Source organism: Mobula birostris, chromosome 4 (assembly GCF_030028105.1).
Source record: "Mobula birostris isolate sMobBir1 chromosome 4, sMobBir1.hap1, whole genome shotgun sequence".
Lineage (NCBI taxonomy): Eukaryota > Metazoa > Chordata > Chondrichthyes > Myliobatiformes > Myliobatidae > Mobula > Mobula birostris.
Genome location: NC_092373.1, coordinates 6,192,770 through 6,215,443, shown reverse-complemented (window position 1 = coordinate 6,215,443; position 22,674 = coordinate 6,192,770). Strand labels below are relative to the sequence as shown.

At 45.9% G+C, this 22,674-nt stretch overlaps 1 protein-coding gene across 2 annotated transcripts in view; it reads left to right on the top strand.

The window, feature by feature from the left end:
• The window catches only part of slc2a2 (solute carrier family 2 member 2), a 67,095-nt gene that overhangs the window by 22,373 nt on the left and 22,048 nt on the right, over positions 1-22,674 (top strand). For both annotated transcript variants that reach the window (XM_072254876.1, XM_072254875.1), the window contains exons 4-6: positions 1,956-2,080; positions 3,012-3,127; positions 4,923-5,085. In XM_072254876.1, the coding sequence (XP_072110977.1) occupies positions 1,956-2,080; positions 3,012-3,127; positions 4,923-5,085 (404 nt within the window). The remainder of the gene's footprint in view (positions 1-1,955; positions 2,081-3,011; positions 3,128-4,922; positions 5,086-22,674) is intronic.

Genomic DNA, 22,674 nt, shown 5'->3' with positions numbered 1-22,674 from the left:
TTTTAACCACAACCATATGCCTTAAGACAGAGGAGCAGAACTAGGCCATTTGCTCCATCGAGTCTGCTCCACCGTTCCATCATGGCTGATTTTTTAACCCTCTCAATCCCATTCTCCTGCATTCTGCCTGTGACCTTTAACGTTCTTTCTGATCAAGAAACTATTAACCTGTGCTTTAAATATACCAATGATTTGGCCTCCACAGCCATCTGTGCTTAAAGAAATTCCTCCTCATCTCTGTTCTAAATGGACATCCTTCTATTCTGAGGCTGTGCCCTCTGGTCCTAAACTACCCCACTATAGGAAACGTCCTCATCACATCACCTATCTAGTGATAGTTTCCTGATTGGTCATGGTGTCAAGCGATAAGGTGACAGGACAGGTGCGTTGGGTTGAAAGGGATCAGGGATCTGCCATGATGAAATGGCGGAGTGGATTCGATGGGCTGAATGGCCTAATTCTGCTCCTATGTCTTATGGTCTTATGGTCTATAATCTAATCCACATCCACCACTTCCACTGGCAGCTTGTTCCACACTCTGAGTGAAAACATCTCCCCTCAGGTTTCTTGTAAATGTTTCTCCTTGGTACAAAAACTGAACTGCAGCCTGCAGGAAGATTCCACAGGTAGCCGAAGCGTATCATCGGCATAGCCTATCCTTCATCAAGGACATACATGTGGAAAGGTGCTGGGAAAAGGCCAGTAACATCATGAAGGATCCCACCCACCCTGCTCATTTGTCCCACTCCCATCAGGGAGGAGGCTACGTAGCATCCACACCAGGACCACCAGACTCAAAAACAGTTCCTTTCCCCAAGCAGTGTGGCTGATCAACACCTCCACCCACTAACCCACCCTCCACACCCCCAACCACCACTACTTTATCATTTCCTGTCAGTCACCCTATGTACAGACACTCGTATGCCTAGTGTCACTTTATGGACATCCAATCTATCTATACACATATGTTTATCATAGGTCAATAAGCACATTTAATGTCAGAGAAATGTATACAATATACATCCTGAAATTATTTTTGTTTGTAAATATCCATGAAAACAGAGGAACCAATGACAGTTAAATGTTAGAATCCCAAAGCCCTCCAACTCCTCCCTCCCATGCATAAGCAGCAACAAAGCAACAACCCCCTCCCCCACTGGCAAAAAAGCATTGGCACCTCCCACCGATCGCTCAAACGTGCAGCAAAGCATCAATAAAGACACAGACTTGCAGTACCCCAATGACTACTCGTTCACCTGGTAATTTGACATACCACAGACTCTCTCTCTCCCTAATAATGGAAAAAGAGGTGTCCCCATCTCACACTGAGAGGGGAGACATAACAGACAAATCGCTGATTTATGATGTTAAAAGTCTGTTGCGCCACCTTTTCCAAGCTCTGCACCCAGACAGTCAGCCCCAGAAAGGCTCACACAGCCAGCAGCCAAACCGCTGCTCCCAATATTCCGTGTTCTCCCACGACTCCTCAGTCAGGGCACCGGCCTTGAATTAGTCCCTCTGATTTTGAAAATCCAGCAACCTGAAGGCGCGCTAGTCTTCCAGGCCGCGTCCTTGTGAGAACAAAAAGCGGCCGGTCGTGAGGCCCTGAGAGCGGGTCCCATTCCCACAAAGAACCAAAGTCCGAGTGTAACTCCAGGTCAGGGTCTTCAAAAGAACCTTGGAAAGGGAGAAAAAAGAGATATCAAAGACAGAAATAGAGCTGTTCCAAAGATGCAGGCAAAGGAGTTGCTGTTTAGTGCCATCACCTCGTTCTGCCTCTCAAAGTTTTTTTTAATTATTGTGTTCTTTATCTTATTGTGTATTTTTGTGCTGCGTCCGACCAGGAGTAACAATTATTTTGTTCTTCATTACACTTACGTACTGGAAATGCCAATCTTAAAGAACCTTTGACTCTGAAGTTGCTTTCTAACCTCCGTGCTTTCTTCACTCTCCAGGCTGAAGGCGATGAAGGTTCTCAACGTTCTGGCAATAGCTGGTGCCCTGTTGATGGGTTTGGCGAAAATGGGCCCATCGCACATCATGGTCATCGCAGGGAGAGCCATCACCGGCATCTATTGTGGTAAAGTGTTGATACTCTGGTGGGTTTTGATGGTTAGTCTCTGGAGCCAGGGTCGTCTGCCCTCACTGGACCCCACATGCCCACCGTGCCAGTTGGCACAATGTGGTTGTGAGGAAGACATGGGTGGATGAAGGCACAGTGTAACAGACGGAGGTGCTGAACTGGCAGTGGTAGACGAGCATTCCCAGAAAGTGGAGTTTAGAAGAACAAGGCAAGAATGAGGACACCTGGAGAATAATTCTGGTAATGGAAGGGTTAATGGGTGAAGAGCGTTTGATGGCTCTGGGCCTGAATTTACTAGAGTACAGAAGAATGAGGGGGCGGGTCTCACTGAAACCTACCAAATATTGAAAGGCCTACATTGAGTGAATGTGGAGAAGATGTTTCTTATAAATGGGGGAGTCTATGACCAGAAGCCACACACTTAGAATAGAGGGACGTCCATTTAGATGAAGAGATGAAGAGGAATTTCTTTAGCCAGAGGGTGGTGAATCTGTGGAATTCATTGCCACAGGGGGCTGTGGAGGCCAGGTTATTGGGTATATTTAAAGTGGAGATTGATGGGCTTGTGATTAGACAGGACATCTAAGGTTACGGGGAGAAGGCAGGAGAATGGGGTTCAGAGGGATAATACATCAGACATGATGGAATGGTGGAGTAGACGCAATGGGCTGAATGGCCCAATTCTGCTCCTATATCTTATGGTTTAATAAATTGGGGTTAGTGTGGGATTTATGTAAGTGGGCAGATGCCGTTGGTTAGCCTGAAGAGCCTCTCTGTGGTGGGAGCATATTCCTTTCTCTTGTCACAGTCCAATAGAGAGACCTCTATATCTCGTCCCCACAGCAGCATGGGAATGGTTCAGACTGCTGGGCCATGCTGGCTCGAATGTTTCAGATGAGACCAACCAAGCTCTCTGCATCCCTTGTAGGTCTATCGTCGGGACTGGTGCCCATGTACATCGGGGAGATCTCCCCCACCAGCATGCGCGGGGCACTGGGCACCATCCACCAGCTGGCCATCGTCACGGGAATCCTCCTGAGCCAGGTACAGTACGTTGGCATGGCAACAGCAGGGCCGCGCACCACACCCCTACTATCCGTGAACCTGTCCAAGTTTCTGACCTCCACCATTTCCTCTGGCAGTTTCAAGATTAAACACAATCCTAATCTGGTGTGGAGGATATGTAGCTTCCACGGGTGGATTAATAGACTCAAAAACAGTACCTTTCCCCAAGCAGTAAGGCTGATCAACATCTCCACCCACTAACCCACCCCTCCAACCACCACGACGTTATCATTTCCTGTCAGTCATCATATGTACACACTCCTGTGCCTAGCGTCACTTTATGGACAAACAATCAACTTATGTATATAAACTATCTTATGTATTTATATTTATTGCTTTTTTTTAATTATTGCATTTTTTATCTTAAGGAGTTGTTTTCTGCCGCATTGGATCCAGAGTAACAATTCTTTTGTTCCCCTCTAAGTTTGTGTACTGGAAATGACATTAAACATCTGAAGCAATCTTAAAGAATTTTAAAGATTAGCTTTATTTGTCACATGTACAGTACATCAAAACATCAAAATGTACAATGAATGTGTTGTTTGGCTCCATTGGCCAACACAGTCCGAGAGTGTGCTGTACAAGTCCTGGCACCCGTCCAGTTCCTACACAGTCCGAGAGTGTTGTGTGCCCACAATTTACTAAGCCAAACTTGTACGTCTTTGGACATGGGAGCAAACTGGAGCATCCGGTTGAAACCCACATGGTAGCAGGAGAACATACAAACTCCTTTTTCAAAGTTCAAAGTAATTTTATTATCATGATACACAACCCTGAGATTCATTTTCATGCAGGCATACTCAATAAATCCAAAATAAAACAAAAACCATAACAGAATCAGTGAAAGACCCACCAACTGGGGGTTCAACCAGTGTGCAGAATACAAAAAGAAAGAAATAATAATAATAATAATAATAATAATAAATAGATAAGCAATAGATACTGAGAACGTGAGATGAAGTGTCCTTGAAAGTGATTCCATAGGTCGTGGGGGCAGTTCAGTGTTGGGGTGAGTGAAGTTGAGTGAAGTTATCCCCTCTGGTTCAAGAACCTGATGGTTGAGGGATAATTATTGTTCCTGAACCTGGTGGTGTTAGTATTACAGCCAATAGTGGGAATCGAACCCTGATCGGAAATTGTAAAGCAAGTGCGCTAACTGCTACACTGCCGTGCTGCCTGCAAGAACCAATGAGTGCAGAGGAAATTTACAAGGATGTTGCCAGGTCTGGAAGACCTGAGTTATAGGGGAAGGTTCAATAGGCTAGGAATTTGTTCCCTAAAGCAGAGGGGAATGAGGAGATTTGATAGACATATACAAAATTATGAGGGGTATAGATACGGTTAATGCCAGCAGGCTTTTCCCACTGAGGTTGGATCAGATTAGAACTAGAGGTCATGGGTTAAGGGTGAAAGGTGAAATGTTTAAGGGGAACATGAGGGGGAACTTCTTCACGCAGAGGATGGTGAGAGTGAAGAGAAATTTGGATAGGTCCATGGGTAGGTGGGCTACAGATGACTATGATCTGGGTTGCTGAAAGTTGATGAGTCTAGGCATGGACTAGATAGGCTGAAGGGCCTGTTTCTGTGTAGTTTTCTATCACCCTTAGAGTGTGCTGGGAGCAGCCGGAGTATTGCCACACATTCTAAAACCAACATAGCATGCCCACAATGTTCTGCAGAACCACATGCAGCCGACACACAAACAACAATAGCAAAACAAACCCCTTTCCCCCCACCCAGACACACACTGACCTTCTGCTCCTGTCCATGGCAGGTGATTGGGCTCAACTCGCTGTTGGGGAACGACCGTCTGTGGCCACTGCTTCTCGGGCTGTCAGGCGTGCCCGCCATCCTGCAGGCCATCTTGCTCCCCTTCTGCCCCGAGAGCCCACGGTACCTCTACATAAAGCTCGGCAAAGAGGAGGCAGCCAGAAAGGGTGAGTGAATGGCCTTGGAGGGGGGAGGGCGGGGGAGGGAGGCAAGTTCCGGTCCAGGGAAAATCGGCAAGTTGAGTTATCAACACAAGAGATTCTGCAGATGCCTGAAATCCAGAAAACACACACACAAAATGCTGGAGGAACTCAGCAGGTCAGGCAGCTTCTATGGAGAAGAATAAAGAGTCACCATTCCAGACTGAGACCCTTCTTCAGTTAAGTTATCATGGTTCCATGTACTGAGGAAGAGTGAAAAATCCATACAAACCATTTCAACACATTCATACGTTGAGGTAGTACAAGGGAAAACGATACCAGAATGCAGAATAAAGTTCACACACAAAGATGCTGAAGGAACTCAGCTGGTCAGACAGCATCTGTGGAGGGGGAATGAACAGTCGATGTTTCAGGTCCAGACCCTTCATCAGGTCTGAAGTTCAGAATCAGGTTTAATATCAATGGCATATATCGTGAAATTTGTTAATTTGCTGCTTCCTCCAACATCCTGTGTGTGTTGCTCTAGGTTTCCTGCATCTGCAGAATCTCCAGCATCCAGGTTTTCAATCTGCTCACTGAGTGACTGGGCAAAATCTCCTGTTGTCTTCAGGCTCCGAGAGCTTGAGAATTAGAATCAGATTTAATATGTCATCAAGTTCGTTGTGTAATGGCAGCGCTACATTGTAATTTATAAAATATACTCATTACCGTCATCATTACGTGCCACGTGGGCGATCATGGTCTTGACAGCGATTGTTCTCGGCAAATTTTTCTACAGAATTGTTTTACCATTGCCTTCTTCTGGGCAGTGTCTTTACAAGATGGGTGACCCCAGCCATTATTAATACTCTTCAGAGATTGTCTGCCTGGTACCAATGGTCACGTAAGCAGGACTTGTGATGTGCACTGGCTGCTCGTATGACCATCCACCAGCTGCTCCCATGGCTTCACATGACCCCGATCGGGGGCTAAGCAGGGGCTACACCTTGCTCGAGAGTGACCTGCAGGGTAACGGAGGGAAGGAGTGCCTTACACCTCCTTTGGTATCTCCACCCCGCCAGCCTAAAGTATACTATAAATTATAATAAGAAATACATTTTAAAAAATAATTAAGCACTGAAAAATGAGAGAAAAGCTAATAATAATGATCTATTTATAGAGTTCCTAGCAATTGAGAGATGGGTGTGCTTGGCTATGCCCGTCCCTCAGGTTTTACCAGCTTGAGCTGAGAAAGAATAAATAATAATAATAATAACTTATTTATAGAACACTTTTCATACAGACACTGTAGTTCCAAGTGGTTTACGATGGGAAAAAGTGCAAACATGAAAATAAAATATAAAAAGGTGTTAGTTAATAGCAAGGTACAATAAATACACTTTGAGCTGGTGTTTAAAAGTGTCAACTGTGTCTGCATCCCTTACAGTTTTAGGTATTGAATTCCACAGTTTAGGAGCATAGTTTAAAAAAGCTCATTGCCAGTGATCTTTTGAGCTGAATTGCTTGAATTTCAGAGACCGATAGAAAAAGAAAACTAGTGAGGTAGTGTTAATGGGTTCAGTGTCCCTTCAGAAATCGTTCAGCCTGACAATAATTCAAGCCTGCGCGGTCATTCCCAAAGGTTTGCACTGACCTCTCGGGTCTGCCTGTGGTCACAACAGGATTTTTCAGGGAATAGAGAAGTGCACGGGTGAGGAAAAAGGAATTATAGTGTGATTCTAGAACACTACAACACAGTACAGGCCCTTTGGCCCACGATGTTGTGCCAACTTTTTAACCTAGTCTAAGATCAATCTAACCCTTCCCTCCATTTTTCTATCATCCATGTGCCTATCTTCGAGTCTCTTAAAAGTCCCTAAAGTATCTGCCACTACCACCAGCCCTGACAGCGTGTTCCACTTACCCACCACTCTCTTTGTTAAAAACCTACCTTGGACATTGACCCCATAACTTTCTTCCAGTCGCCTTAAAATTATACCCCCTCATATTAGGCATTTCCACACTGAGAAAAACTCTCTGCGCTGCCCACTCTATCTATGCCTCTTATCATCTTGTACACCTCTATCAAGAAAACCCCTAGCTCACTCAACCTATCCTCATAAGACATACTCTCTAATCCAGACAGCATCCTGGTAAATCTCTCCTGCACCCTCTCTAAACCTTCCATATCTTTCCTATAATGAGGTGACTAGAACTGAACACAACACTCCAAGTATAGTCTAACCAGTTTTATGGAGCTGCAACATGACTTTGCAGCTCTTGAATTCAATCCCCTGACTAATGAAGGCAAACATACCATATGCCTTCTTCACCACCCTATGAACTTTGAGTGATCTGTAGATGTGGACCCAAAGATCCCTCTATTCCTCTGCATTGCTAAGAATCCTGTCATTAACCTAGTGTTTTCAAGTTCGGCCTTCCAAAGTCACACCTTTCTGGGTTTGCCACTTCTCAGCCCAGCTCTGCAAAGTCCCATTGAATCATGGAGAAGCAAAACATGGAAACAAAGTCCACATGGAACACCAACCGCTCTGGTACATGGATCTGACAGGAATCCCATTTTTCATTCTCCTCAAATTCCTGTCTACTCTCTCTAGATTGCCCCAACCACAGACACACTAGGCCGAATTTACAGTGACCCGTTAAGACCATAAGATACAAGAGTCTAATTAGGCTATTCAGCTCATCGAGTCTGCTCTGCCATTCCATCACGGCTGATTTATTATACCTCTCAATCCCATTCTCCTGATTTCTCCCTGTAACCTTTCACACCCGAACTAATCGACCTCTGCTTTGAATATACGCAATGTTTAGGCTTCCACAGTATTGGTGGCAATGAATTCCACAAATTCACTACCCTCTAGCAAAAAAAAAATCCTGCTCATCTCTGTTCTAAAGGGATGTCCCTCTATTCTAAGGCTGTGCCCTTTGGACCTAGACTCTTTCACTATAGGAAACTTACTCTCTACCAACCATTAACCCAAAGGTCACACCTTTCTCTAAAGAAAACACAATTCACAGAAACTGACGTACCCTCTGCACTTCCTGCTTCCTCAGTAAAGCAGCCGGTTGAATTAAAGACCCCACCCACCCCAGACATTCTCTCTTTCCCCCTCTCCCATCAGACAGAAGATACAAAAGCTTTAAATCACATACCACCAGGCTCAAGGACAGCTTCTATCCCGCTGATATCAGACTGCTGAAAGGATATCTTGTATATTAAAGATGATCTCTCTATCCCCCAATCTGCCACATTATGATCCTTTTATAATTTACCGGCACTTCTCTTTCCCTGAAACTATTGACACCACACCTTTGCATTCCAATTTCCTTTTCTACTTCCTTGATGGAATTCAGTCTGGAATGATGTGTCTGAATGGTATCCAGAACAAAAGATCTTCACTGTATCTCTGTCCATGTGACAATAATAATCCAAATCAGAACCAGGTTAAACCATCATACATTGTGAAATCTGTTGTTTTGCGGCATTTGGGTTCCATTTCTGCCACTGTCTGTACGGAGTGTGTACATTCTCCCCGTGACCGCATGGGGTTCCTCTGGGTGCTCTGGTTTTGTTCCAGGATCCAAAGACATACAGTGCAGTAGGTGTGCTGGTCATTGTAAACTGTCCTGTGTTTCGGCTCAGGTTAAATAGATGCGTTGCTGGGTGTTGTGGCTGTATCTCTGAATCGTAAATAAGTACAGAGGTAGAATAAATACATGACAAGGTTCCACACGGTAGGCTTATTCAGAAAGTCAGAAGGCATGGGATCCAGGGAAGTTTGGCCAGGTGGATTTAGAATTGGCTTGCCTGCAGAAGGCAGAGGGTGGTGGTGGAGGGAGTACATTCAGATTGGAGGGTTGTGACGAGTGGTGTCCCACAAGGATCTGTTCTGGGACCTCTACTTTTCGTGATTTTTATTAACGACCTGGATGTGGGGGTAGGAGGGTGGGTTGGCAAGTGTGCAGACGACACAAAGGTTGGTGGTGTTGCAGATAGTGTAGAGGATTGTCAAAGATTGCAGAGAGACATTGATAGGATGCAGAAGTGGGCTGAGAAGTGGCAGATGGAATTCAACCTGGAGAAGTGTGAGGTGGTACACTTTGGAAGAACAAACTCCAAGGCAGAGTACAAAGTAAATGGCAGGATACTTGGTAGTGTGGAGAAGCAGAGGGATCTGGGGGTACATGTCCACATGAAAGTTGCCTCACAGGTGGATAAGGTAGTTAAGAAAGCTTATGGAGTGTAAGCTTTCATTAGTCGAGGGATAGAGTTTAAGAGTCGCGAGGTAATGATGCAGCTCTATAAAACTCTGGTTAGGCCACACTTGGAGTACTGTGTCCAGTTCTGGTCACCTCACTATAGGAAGGATGTGGAAGCGTTGGAAAGGGTACAGAGGAGATTTATCAGGATGCTGCCTGGTTTAGAAAGTATGCATTATATTCAGAGATTAAGGGAGCTGGGGCTTTACTCTTTGGAGAGAAGGAGGATGAGAGGAGACATGATAGAGGAGTACAAGATAATAACAGGAACAGATAGAGTGGATAGCCAGCGCCTCTTCACCAGGGCACCACTGCTCAATACAAGAGGACATGGCTTTAAGGTAAGGGGTAGGAAGTTCAAGGGGGATATTAGAGGAAGGTTTTTTACTCAGAGAGTGGTTGGTGTGTGGAATGCACTGCCTGAGTCAGTGGTGGAGGCAGATACACTAGTGAAGTTTAAGAGGCTACTAGACAGGTATATGGAGGGATTTAAGGTGGGGGTTATATGGGAGGCAGGGTTTGAGGGTCGGCACAACATTGTGGGCCGAAGGGCCTGTACTGTGCTGTACTTTTCTATGTTCTATGCTCTATTATGAGGGGCTTAGATGGGATAAATGCATTCAGGCTTTTTCCATGGTTGGGTGAGACTTGAACTGGAGCTCGTGGTCGAAGAGTGAAAGGTTCAAGGGGAACATGAAAGTGAACTCGTTTACTCAGAGGGTGGTGAGAGTGCGGAACAAGCTGCTGTGGAAGTGGTCAATGTAGGCTCGATTTTAACACTTAAGGGAAGTTTGGACGGGTACATGGATCAGAGGGGTATGGAGGGCTATGGTCCGGGTGCAGATCGATGAGACTAGATTAGCATGGACTAGATGGCCAAAGGGCCCGTTTTTGAGCTGTGGTGCTCTATATGACTCCTTAAATTCCAGCATGTAATTACAATGTAAGCACCATTATAAAAAGTGGTTTAAAGTGTTTGCAGTACAGTGACAGGTGTATTAGATAAAGGGGGGTTGGGACTAATTGGAAACTTTTAAGATTGTGTGGTTTTTGTTTTAATAGCTCTTTAGAGCTCTCCTGAAGGGAGGTTTTGGAAAAGGTACTTTGTAGAGTGGGTGGTGTCTGCAATGAATTTTCCTGCCCGCTTCTTTGTCCTCGGCATGTGCTGGTCCTGTAGCGATGGTAGACTGCAGCCTCTGCCGACCTGACAGTTTACGGCAGTTTTTGTATATTGTGACAGGACGATGCACCGAACCAGATGGTAATGGCTGCCGTGAGAATGCTGTCTATGATGGCAGTGCAGAATTTCACCAGTATGCCCTGAGCAACACATATAAAATGCTGGAGGAACTCAGCAGGCCAGGCAGCATCTATGGAAACGAGTATACCGTCCACCTTTCCGGCCGGGTCCTGCTGAAGGGTTTCGGCCCAAAATGTTGACTGTACTCTGTTCCACAGATGCTGCCTGACCTGCTGAGTTCCCCCAGCATTTTGGTGCGTTGCTTTGATTTCTGGCTTCTGCAGATTTTCAAGCAATGCACACAAAATGCTGGAGGAACTCAGCAGGACAGGCAGCATCTATGGAAAGGAGTACAGTCGATATTTCAGGCCGAGACCCTTCAGCGGGACTGGAGAAAAAAGGGCGAGGGGTAGAGTTAAAAGGTGGGGGGTGAGGAGAGAGAACCACCGGGTGATAGGTGAAGCCGGGAGGTGGTGGGGAGGGGTGAAGTAAAGAGCTGGGAAGTTGATTGGAGAAAGAGATACAGGGCTGGAGAAGAGGGAGTCTGATAGGAGAGAGCATAAGGCCACGGAAGAAAGAAAAGGGGGGAGGAGCACCAGAGGGAGGCGATAAGCAGGTGAAAAGGTGAGAGAGGGGAAAGGGGATGGGGAACGGTGAAGGGAGGGCATTACCAGAAGTTTGAGAAATCAATCTTGTTTGTGCTCTGCAGATTTTCTCTTGTTTATGTTCTGGGGAAGATACAACTTTACCAAGTGCAGCAAGTAGATCCTCTGTGTGCTGGGCCTTTTTGTTAATGAAGATTTAACTCCAATATCCTGTCCTCACAAGATCTCAAATTTCAAAATACAAAGTAAATTTATTATCAAAGTATATATACTTAATGATACCATATACCACCTTCAGGTTCATTCACAGTACACAGAATGAAACAAATAATAATAATAAATAAATAAGCAATAAATACTGAGAGCATGAGATGAAGAGCCCTTGAAAATGAGTCTTACAGGTTGTGGGAGCAGTTCAGTGATGGGGTGAGTGAAGAAGTTTCCCCTCTGGTTCAAGAGTCTGACAGTTGAGGGGTAATAACTGTTCCTGAACCTGATGCCTTGAGTCCTGAAGGTCCTGAACCTTCTTCCTGATGGCAGCGGTGAGAAGAGAGCATGACCTGGGTGGTGGGGGTCCCTGACGATGGATGCTGCTTTCCTGTGACAGCGCTTCATGTAGATGTGCTCAGTGGTGTGGAGGGCTTTGCCCGTGATGGACTGGGCCACATCCAGTACTTTTTGCAGCCTTTTCCATTCAAGAACTTTGGTGTTTCCTTACCGGGCCATGATGTACTCTCCACCACATATCTAGAGAAGCAAATCCATGGCTCTGCCTGCCAGGCAGAGTTTGGGTGGAAGAGCACTGTTTCTGACAGGGCAATGAGTGCATGCCCCGGGCAGCAGGGAGGGGTAAAGTGAAACTGGTAAGTGCAGCAAGGACTGACGGTGAGTACAAAGCCAAAATGGTGCTCCGAGCATTTCATAACGGCAATCAGACTCCAGGAATCTATCAAAAGCGAATTGTTCTCTGACATGAATGTCTTGTTTCAGAACTTTGAAACTGGATTAGTGGATGTTCCCATGGCGATGGCGGATATCCGGGTTCGGCAAATGTCTGAATAGGACAGTGTGATGAGTCACACCTCTCATTCTGTTCTCCTGCCTCTGACTGGCTGAGCATGGGGGCTTGTCAGGTTATGACAGAGGGTGGGGCGCATGCTAAGTGCTGCAAGGAAACATGTGTGTATGTCTCAGTGGGGATGTGTCCGCATCTGGTGCATTAGTCTGTGTGGCTGGTTTTTATGTGTCTATGTATGCACACCCAGTGTATACATGTATCTCAGCATTGTCTGCATTTTTGCTTATTTGTTAATACATTTCTGTGTGTGTGCGTGTGTGCGTGTGTGTGTGCGTGTGCGTGTGTGTGTGTGTGTGTGTGTGTGTGCGTGTGTGTGTGCGCGTGTGCGTGTGCGTGTGTGTGTGTGTGTGTCTGTGTGTCTGTGTGTGTGTGTGTGTGTGTCTGGGTGAGATTGCACTGGTAGTACAGCTTCTGTCTTGTCATTTGATAAGGGGTGAAGGGGTGTTGTCGAGTGCAGGAGGCAGTGCAGAGAGTTCAATGAAGTGAAGGTGTTGATGGACAACAAGAGGTTGAGGAAGTTGCCTCTGAACTCTGTGAAGATTGGAAGAATGAAAGATTAAAATCCCGAGGGATTTTCACAAGGTGGGGGCTGGCAGGATGTTTCCCCCTGTGGGGCTATCTAGAACTAGGGGTGGGAAAATCTATTTAAAATGGAGACGAGGAGGAATTTATTTCTGGCTAAGGATTGTATGGATTTGTAGTTCTTTAGGGCAGGCGCAGGACCTGCTCCAAGCAAGGCTGGGCCAGGCTGCTTCTGACCTCCAAGTAGTTGGACTTGGTGTTGAATTATCATTGTTATATGTACCAAGACAGTGAAAATTTTGTCTCGTACGCTGTTCATACAGATCAAATCATTACTCAGTGATGATTCATCTTTTCACCTCATATAGCCTCCAGCCCGATGGCATGAATATCGATTTTTCCAGCATATGGTAATTTCTCCCCCCACTCCCTCCTCCTCTTCCTCCATTCCCTATTCTGGTTAGCTTCTCATCCCTTCTCCTCTCCTCACCTCCCTCAGTGACCCTCCTCCTTCCCTTTCTCCCATCATCCACTTTCCTCTCCTGATTCCTAATTCTTCAAACCTTTATCTTTTTCATTTACCATCTCCCAGCTTTATCCCCCTTCCCACCCACCCACATTCACCCTCACCTTGTCTCACCTATCACTTGCCAGCTTCTCACTACATCCCCCTTCCCCACCCACCCACATACGTCCTCACCTGTTCTCACCTATCACCTGCCAGCTTCTCACTTCCTTCTCCTTCCCCACCCACCCATGTTCACCTTCATTCCTGTCGTTCCTGCCCATGGCCATCGAACGTGCAGCTCCTCCCGTGGAGGGTCAGACACCCTGAGCCAATAGACTGGTCCTGGGCTTATTTTCCATCTGGCACAGTTTGCATTTTGTTGTTTGATTGTTTGTGGTTTTTGTATTGCTATATTTACACTCTATTCTTGGTTGGTGCGGCTGCAACGAAACCCAATTTCCCTCAGGATTAATGAAGTATATCTCCCTGTCTATCTATCTTCACCTTGTCTCACCTATCACCTGCCAGCTTCTCACTTCCTTCTCCTTCCCCACCCACCCACGTTCACCCTCACCTGGGCTCACCCATCACTTGCCAGCTTGTTCTCCTCCCCTCTCTTCAATGTATTATTCTGGTGTCTTCCCCCTCCCTTTTCAGTCCTGATGAAGGGTCTCAGCCTGAAAGGTGAACTCTCCTGGATTGTCACAGTCACTCAGTCACTTTACAGGAGAACTGAGAAACAGGGAAGTTTCGGCAGAGGTTTTAGAACAGTTTCTTCCCCTTCACCATCAGATTTCTGAACGGACGACAAACCAGCCCATGGACACTAGCACATTACTGTTGCTCTCTTTTTGCACTACTTAATTAAATTCACATTTATATACACTCTTCATTAGTTACAGGAGTAGAACCCAGTCGCTGCTGTAGCCCAAGGTTTAACCTGTTGTGCATTCGGAGATGCTCTTCTGCACACCACTGTTGTATCATGTGGTTATTTGAGTTACTGTCACTTTCCTGTCAGTTTGAACCAGTCTGACCATTCGCCTCTGATATCCCTCATTAACAAGGCGTTTTCAGCCACAGAACTGCCGCTCACTGGATGTTTTTAGTTTCTCACACCATTCTCTGTAATCTCTAGAGACTGTTGTGCATGAAAATCCCAGGAGATCAGCAGTTTCTGAAATACTCAAACCACCCTGTCTGGCACCAACAAACATCCTGCAGCCAAACTCACACTTCTTCTCCAATCTGATGTTCAGAAAATAAAACTTGAATCCTTATGCATGGATCAGCTCTTCCTTCTGTGGCAGACTTGAGGGTAAATTAGTACACCGAGGAGGAGAAATACTTTGTTTGGCATGCTATCCAGACGGATAATTTCTTTACGATGGAGCACTGAGGAAGTACAAGGTAAAACGATAACTGAATGCAGAATAACGCACACAAATTGCTGGAGGAACTCAGCAGGCCAGGCAGCATGGCTGGAGAGAATAAACAGTCGATGTTTCAGGCCGAAACCCTTCATCAGCACTGGAAAGGAATCAAGATTTCCACGGCCTCTTGTATTTTCAAATGCAGAGTTAAGTGTTACAGCTACAGAGAAAGGTTTGATTTCAGAGGGTTTGATGTAGACATTTATGAAAAGTTTGTTATGTACGTGGATAGGAGGGGTATGGAGGACTATGGTCCAGGTAGAGGTCATTAGAACTAGGTAGGATAACAGTTGAGCATCAATTAGATGGGCCAAAGGGTCTGTTTGTGTAGCAGTGTTCTATGACTCTATACAGTACAGTGCAGTCAGACCATAAGGTTGATTGTGAGGTCAGGAGTCCATCTTGTTGTACTAGGGAACCATTCAGTAGCCTTATAACAGTGAGATAGAAGCTGTCCTTGAGCCTGGTGGTATGTGCTTTCAGACTTTTGTATTTTCTGCCCGATGGGAGAGGGGAGAAGAGAGAATGCCAGGAAGGTGGGGACTTTGATTGTTCTGGCTGCTTTACCAAGGCTGTGAGGAGTGTAGACAGAGTCCATGGAGGGAGACCGGTTTCTGTGATGTGCTCAGCTGTGTCTACAAACCCTCTTCGGTTTCTTGTGATCACGTGCAGAGCACCAAACTGTGATATGTCGAAAAGGGACGCTTTCTGTGATGGATCAATAAAATTTGGTAGGGTCAAGAGAAAAAGCCTGAGGAAATAAAGGTGCAGGTGAGCTTTCTTGCAATCACCTACTGGTTTGAGTCTCAGGTCCCTGAGTCACACCAAGCCAGGAAACTCAAATGTAAGGTAGAGAGATTCCACCAATCAACCTCAGATTTTAACACTGAACATTAGGGGTACAACTGTTTGTTCTACCGTTATGTGTCGGTTCACATGACGTGGGCGATCACTCGCTCTGGGCATATTTGTCTACAGAAGTAGTGTGCATTGCTTTCTTCTGGGCAGTGTCTTTACAACATAGGTGAACCCAGCCAGTATCAACACTTTTCAGAGACTGTCTGCCTGGTGTCAGTGGTCGCATAACCAAGGCTTGTGATCTTCACCAGCCACTCGTACGACCATCCACCACCTGCTCCCATGGGTTCACGTGACCCTGATCGGGAGCGGGGCGGGGGGGGCTAAGCAGGTGCTACGCCTTGCCCAAGGTGACCTGCAGGGTAGCGGAGGGAAGGAGCACCTTTCACCTCCTTTGGTGGAGACGTATCCCCTGCCTGCCACCCATCAACACTACAGTAGTACAGTACAAGGAAAATGGAGACCTATGTGGAGGGGAAGCATTAGACTGAGTTTAGAGTAGATTTAGATTGTTTAGAGGAGATTTAGATTGTTCAGAGTAGATTTAGATTGTTTAGGGTAGATTTAGATGGTTTAGAGTAGATTTAGATTGTTCAGAGTAGATTTAGGTTGCTCAGAGTAGATTTAGGTTGTTTTAGAGATTTCTTGGACCATGAGCTCTGTACCGTGCTGTGCAGTTCGGGGTTCTTAATGCGCCCTTTGACCCACCGTGTCTGTGCCAACCATAGTAGTAGGCAGCCGTCGATCCCGGGGATCATGGGTTTGTGCCTCTGGTGGACTGTGTCCTCTCCAGGGCACAAGCCTAGCTGGGAAGATTTGAAGAACTGGCGGGTTCCCCTCTTCACGCCCCTGATGTAGTCCAAGGGAAGGGAAAGTGCCGATACAGCTTGGCACCAGTGTTGTCACAGAGGTTGCCAGAGTGAAGTTGTAAACAACATCAAACTGCCTCAGGGACCCTGGCCGGCAGCGGAGGTTTAAAATCAGAGTTTTACTTCTCCTAGGTGGGCTGCCATCCAAGGCTGACGAGCCCCACCTGCCTGAGGCAATTGTTTTTGAGGTACCAGTGGTCCGCCTTTGCCCCTTCTCTTGTCAGTAACAACAGTTCCACTGGGCCTCGTAGCTAAGCAACACATGAAGGCCAAGAGTTGGACGTGGTTGTCAGAGGCCGTTAGTGACGCACGCCATTTGAACCACTGTATAGGTAGTGGGAGTTTTTCTCCACTACCACCCGCTGCTATGACAACCTTAGGAACCATGATGCCAATTTAAGCATGATCCCATCTGCCAGCACATGGTCCATATCTTATTGCTTGTCTGTCCATTCGTCTGTCTAAATGCCTCTTAAACATTACTAGCTGGTATAGAAATTACTTTTCAAGATGACAGCAGAGAAACCAGCCAGGGTTCTGAGGGTCATGGAGAGGGAGCGATGTGGGGTGGGGAGTGGGCAGGAGATTTAAGATCTGTATCCAACGTGAAGCCAAATATTGCAGCTACTGGAAAGGAAAGCAGGAAAAGCTGTTAACACTCAAGAAGTCAGGCAGCATCTATGGAGAAGCCAGGGTAGCGTAGTGGTGAGCACAAACATTTACGATACCAGTGGTCCCGGGTTCAATTCCTGCCAATGTCTGTAAGGAGTTTGTACGTTCTCTCCGTAACCATGTGGGGTTCCTCTTGGTGCTCCTGTTTCCACCCTCAGTCCAGTGACATACCGCTTGGTAAGTTGTAAATTGTCCTGTGATTGGCCTGGAGTTAAACTGGGGGTAGCTGGGTGGGGCCAGCAGGGCCTATTCTGTGCAGTATCTCAATAAATAAATAAAGAAATAATTAATATAAGTAAGTAAGTAAATAAATAAATAAATGAAAGGAAACTGCTGAACATTTCACTGGATGGAACACAACATAGAACATCACAGCACAGTACAGGCCCTTCAGCCCAAAAAACGAAGGATAGATCTATATGGAAAACCATGGTCACCAAATTCCGCATCGGATATGGTACCTGGACAGGCAGCTGCCTGGTTTAGAGAGTATGCATTATGATCAGAGATTAAGGGAGCTAGGGCTTTACTCTTTAGAGAGAAGGAGGATGAGAGGAGACATGATAGAGGTATACAAGATAATAAGAGGAATAGATAGAGTGGATAACCAGTGCCTCTTCCCCAGGGCACCACTGCTCAATACAAGAGGACATGGCTTTAAGGTAAGGGGTGGGAAGTTCAAGGGGGATATTAGAAGAAGATTTTTTTACTCAAAGAGTGGTTGGTGCGTGGAATGCACTGCCTGAGTCAGTGGTGGAGGCAGATACACTAGTGAAGTTTAAGAGACTATTAGACAGGTATATGGAGGAATTTAAGTTGGGGGGGTTATATGGGAGGCAGGGTTTAAGGGTCGGCACAACATTATGGGCCGAAGGGCCTGTTCTGTGCTGTACTATTCTATGTTCTATGTACTCCAAGTGAGGTCTGACCAATATCTTATCAGGCATCAGCATTACTTCTTTGTTTTATATATTCTAGTCCTGCAAACAAATGCTGACATTACATTTGCCTTCCTTATCACCAACTTAACCTGCAAGTCTCTTCTATGTCTTGCTCCTTGCTGACGATACAGAAAGCCTGCAGCAACTCTTTTCCTCCAAGTGACACTGTGGGCTCTCTGCACGGAGGAACTGGTCCCTTCAGGTTCTCACAGCCGCTGCGGGGGGCAGGTGGAGAGTGTGTTAGTGGGGATAAGCTCCTACTACGTATTAATTACAAGGATTCTTCACCTCATGTTGTTGATAATCATTGCTTATTTTGTAGTTGCACGGTTTGTTGTAGTTTGCAGATTGGTTGAACACACAAGTTGGCGCTCTTCTGATGGTTACTATTCTATGGATTTACTGTGATTGCCCACAAGAAAATGAATCTCAGTGTTTTGTATATGGTGACATACATGTACTTCGATAATAAATTTACGTTTAACTTTGCTTTTCAGTAACATGCGTCTCAAATAGCTTTTGACAATCAAGCCCGTACTGTGCTGCACTTTTCTATGTTCTATGTTCTGTGTTATCTAGGAGAAGGAAAACTCTGATCTCAGACCTGTGCTACCCACTCATGGGCACTATACCCAGAGCGAAATCCACAGCTGGATCCTTAGGGCAATGAGTTCATTGCTGACTGGCAACTCCTGTGATGCTGCTGGTGCCAAACTGTATCGGTCTCTGCCGTTCCTTTGGGTTCATCGGCTGCGTGGAGAGGGGGAGTCTGCTGCTTGCCCTCCATTTTGTATTGCCCTGGCTTGCACAATAAATGTAGACAGGTCGCGACACCCATGGTCAACTCCGACCAGCAGAGGGCCTCGAGGAACAAGAGGCAATCTGAGGGAAGGAAAGTCCAATTATTTCCTCTCATCACCAGAGTGGAGAAGGAACCACTGCCCTCAGGAATCAGAGACCTCTGAAACAGAGACCTCTAAAGGTGCTAGGTTAGAGCTTGTTGTTTATGTTATTCTTGCCTCTTTACCAACTCCCAATTCTATATCGTACCAGGCTTTTAACCTGCTCTGAGGCCAGTCTAATCCTTTCCTCCTACATCGGCAAACAAGAGAAAATCTGCAGACCCTGGAAACTGAATGAATTGAATTGACTTTATTACTCACCCTTCATATACATGAAGAGAAAAAATCTTTACATTGCGTCTCCATTCAAATGTGCAAAGTGCAATTATAATAATTTGTAATAATCAGTATGTACAACAGGATAGTCAATATAACAAAGAAATGCAATTGTGTCAGCATGAATTAATCAGTCTGATGGCCTGGTGGAAGAAGCTGTCCCGGAGTCTGTTGGTCCTGGCTTTTATGCTGCGGTACCGTTTCCCAGATGGTAGCAGCTGGAACAGTTTGTGGTTGGGGTGACTCAGGTCCCCAATGATCCTTCAGCCCCATTTTACACACCTGTCCTTGTAAGTGTCCTGAATCATGGGAAGTTCACATCTACAGATGCACTGGGCTGTCCGCACCATTCTCTGCAGAGTCCTGCGATTAAGGGAGGTACAGTTCCCATACCAGGCAGTGATGCAGCCAGTCTGGATGCTCTCAAGTGTGCCCCTGTAGAAAGTTCTTAGGATCTGGGGGGCCCATACCAAACTTCCTCAACTGTCTGAAGTGAAAGAGGCGCTGTTGTGCTTTTTTTCACCACACAACTGGTGTGTACGGACCATGTGAAATCCTCGGTGAGTTTATGCCAAGGAATCTAAAGCTGCACACTCTCTCAACCCAAGATCTATCCACTGATGTCAATAGGGGTTAGCCCGTCTCCATTCCTCCTGTAGTCTTTGTTTTTGCAAAGTTGAGCAAGAGATCGTTTTCTTGGCACCACTGTGTCAGGGTGATGACTTCCTCTCTGTAGGCTGCCTCATTATTATTTGAGTTTGGGCAACACAGATAAAATGCTGGAGGAACTCAGTAGACAGGACTGTCAAAGAGTCTTTGCCCAAAACGTTGACTGTGCTTTTTTCCATAGGTGCTGCTTGGCCTGCTGAGTTCTCCAGCATTTTGTGTGTGTTCCTCCTGCATAGGCCTTGATTTTTCTATCATCCATGTGCCTAAGAGTCTCTTAAATATACCTGATATAGTCTAGCTTTGCAAACATCCAACACCCTCAGTGTAAAAGTTTAATTTAATTGGTTCAGCACAACATTTTGGGTGAAAGGGCCTGCATCTGTTGTATACTGCTCTATGTTCTATCCATGTGCTTATCTACGAGTTTCTCAAATATCCCTAATGGATCTGCCCCTACCACCAGTCTGTGCAGACATGTACTTGTGCAGATGACAATAAACTCTAATGCATTCTCCAAAGTTCAAAGTGACTTTACATAGATTCACATTATTGGCCAAAATGGTGAGTTGGTATCTCTCTCTGCAGGTGCTGTCTGACCTCCTGAGTATTTCCAGAATTTTCTGTCCCTGTTTGGATAAAATTCCTGGCTCCCTCTTGATGTGCTTGACAGAGGCCCCAGGGAGCTTTTGGCATCTGTTGAAACATTATGTGACTCATTATGTGCAGGAAAGAGGGCGGATAAAACTCAATAGGAAATAACTCGAGGAAATAACCCAGAACATGTCTGATCGTTTATTGATGGCAATTGCTCCTCCATAATCTATAAACAGCAATTATCCCTTCTATACTCAACCATTCTTTTCATACTTTAAATCTGTGCTGGTGACAGTTGCCATGGCAATCATGTGGGCCTGGTTAAACTGAGTGCTCTAACAGTACGTCACGCTAAACAGGGCAGATTGGTTAGTTATCAGATTCCCTGGCGTTCTGCCATCTTAGCCCTGATTGGTGCAACATGGGGGTTTGTCAAAGGTGAGGCAAAGGGTGGGGCACATCTCATGAAACGAACTGGCCTCCATTAATGTGTGAAAGCATGAATTGGGATGTGTCTGACTTTTCCGTGTGTGTGAATGCGAGCTTTTGTGTGCAATGCCCAGACTGGTCAGAGCCCACTTGGACTATGGTGAGCAGTTTTCAACCCTTACCTAAGAAAAGATGAGCTGGCCTTGGAGATGCTCCACAGGCGGTTCCTGAGAATGACTCCAGGAATTAAAGAGTTAACGTATGAGGAGTGTTTGATGGCTCACTTCTTTTTAATTCACTTCTGTTTTTGCACATTTAAAAAAATCTATTTAATATACGCAATTGATTTACTCATTTATTTATTATTATTGTTTTGTTTTATTTATGATTATTATTATTATTTTTCTTTCTCTGCTATATTATGTATTGCATTGAACTGCTGCTGCTAAATTAAGGAATTTCACATCACATGCTGGTGATTATAAACCTGATTCTGAATCTTCTGATTCTCTGGGCCTGTCCTTGCTGGAGTTTAGAAGAATGAAAGGAAATCTCACTGAAACCTGTCAAGTATTGAAAGGCCTGGATAGCGTGGATGTGGAGAGATTCCTCTACTGGGGAGTCTAGGACCAGAGGGAACAGCCTCAGAATTGAGGGGCGTCAGCCAGAGAGAGGTGAATATGTGGAATTTCTTCAGCCAGAGAGAGGTGAATATGTGGAATTGCTTCAGCCAGAGACTGCTGTGGATGACAAGTCATTAGGTATATTTAAACAACACACATAAAAGTTGCTGGGGGGAAACGCAGCAGGCCAGGCAGCATCTCTAGGAAGAGGTACGGTCGACGTTTCGGCGAAGGGTCTCGGCCTGAAACATCGACTGTACCTCTTCCTAGAGATGCTGCCTGGCCTGCTGCATTCACCAGCAACTTTTATGTGTGTTGCTTGAAATTGCAGCATCTGCAGATTTCCTCGTGTTTGAGGTATATTTAAAGCACAGTTTGACAGGTTCTTGATGAGTGAGAGCATCAAAAGTTCCTGGGAGAAGGCATGAGAATGGGGTTGAGAGAGTAAATAAATCAGCCGTGATGAAATGGCGGAGCAGACTCGATAGACCAAACGACCCAATTCTGCTCCTACATCTTATGGTGTTTTGGTGTGTGGCCACAGTAACATGCACTCTGTGGCCAATTTATTAGGTGCACCTGTACACCTGCTCATTAATGCAAATAAATAATCAGCCAATCATGTGGCAGCGATTCAATGCATAAAAGCGTGCAAACAGGAAGTAATGGTGGGGGGGGGGACAAAGAAATGGCAGATGAACTTAATGGGTACTTTGCATCTGTCTTCACTGCGGAAGACACTAGCAGTATGCCAGAGGTCTGTGAGTGTCAGGGAGCAGGAGCGAGTGCCATTCCCATTACAAAGGAAAAAGTGCTAGGCAAACTCAAATGTCTTCAGGTGGATAAGTCACCTGGGCCAAATGGACTCCACCCCCGAGTCCTGAGAGACTACTACTACTTGGACTCAGGCCTAGGGGGCCGGTGTCGGGCACGATGACAGTCTCTCCACTTCTCCCTCTCCTTCATCAGTGTGTTCAGTTCATCTACATTAGCCGCGCTGCTGTCTTCATAGTCTTGGGAGGGCGCCCAGGGTTCATCCTCCCGTGCTTGGGCTCCCATATGATGACTAGGCTGGCAGGCAGCTCGGGGTGGCATAGACAGTGCCCCGCTAGT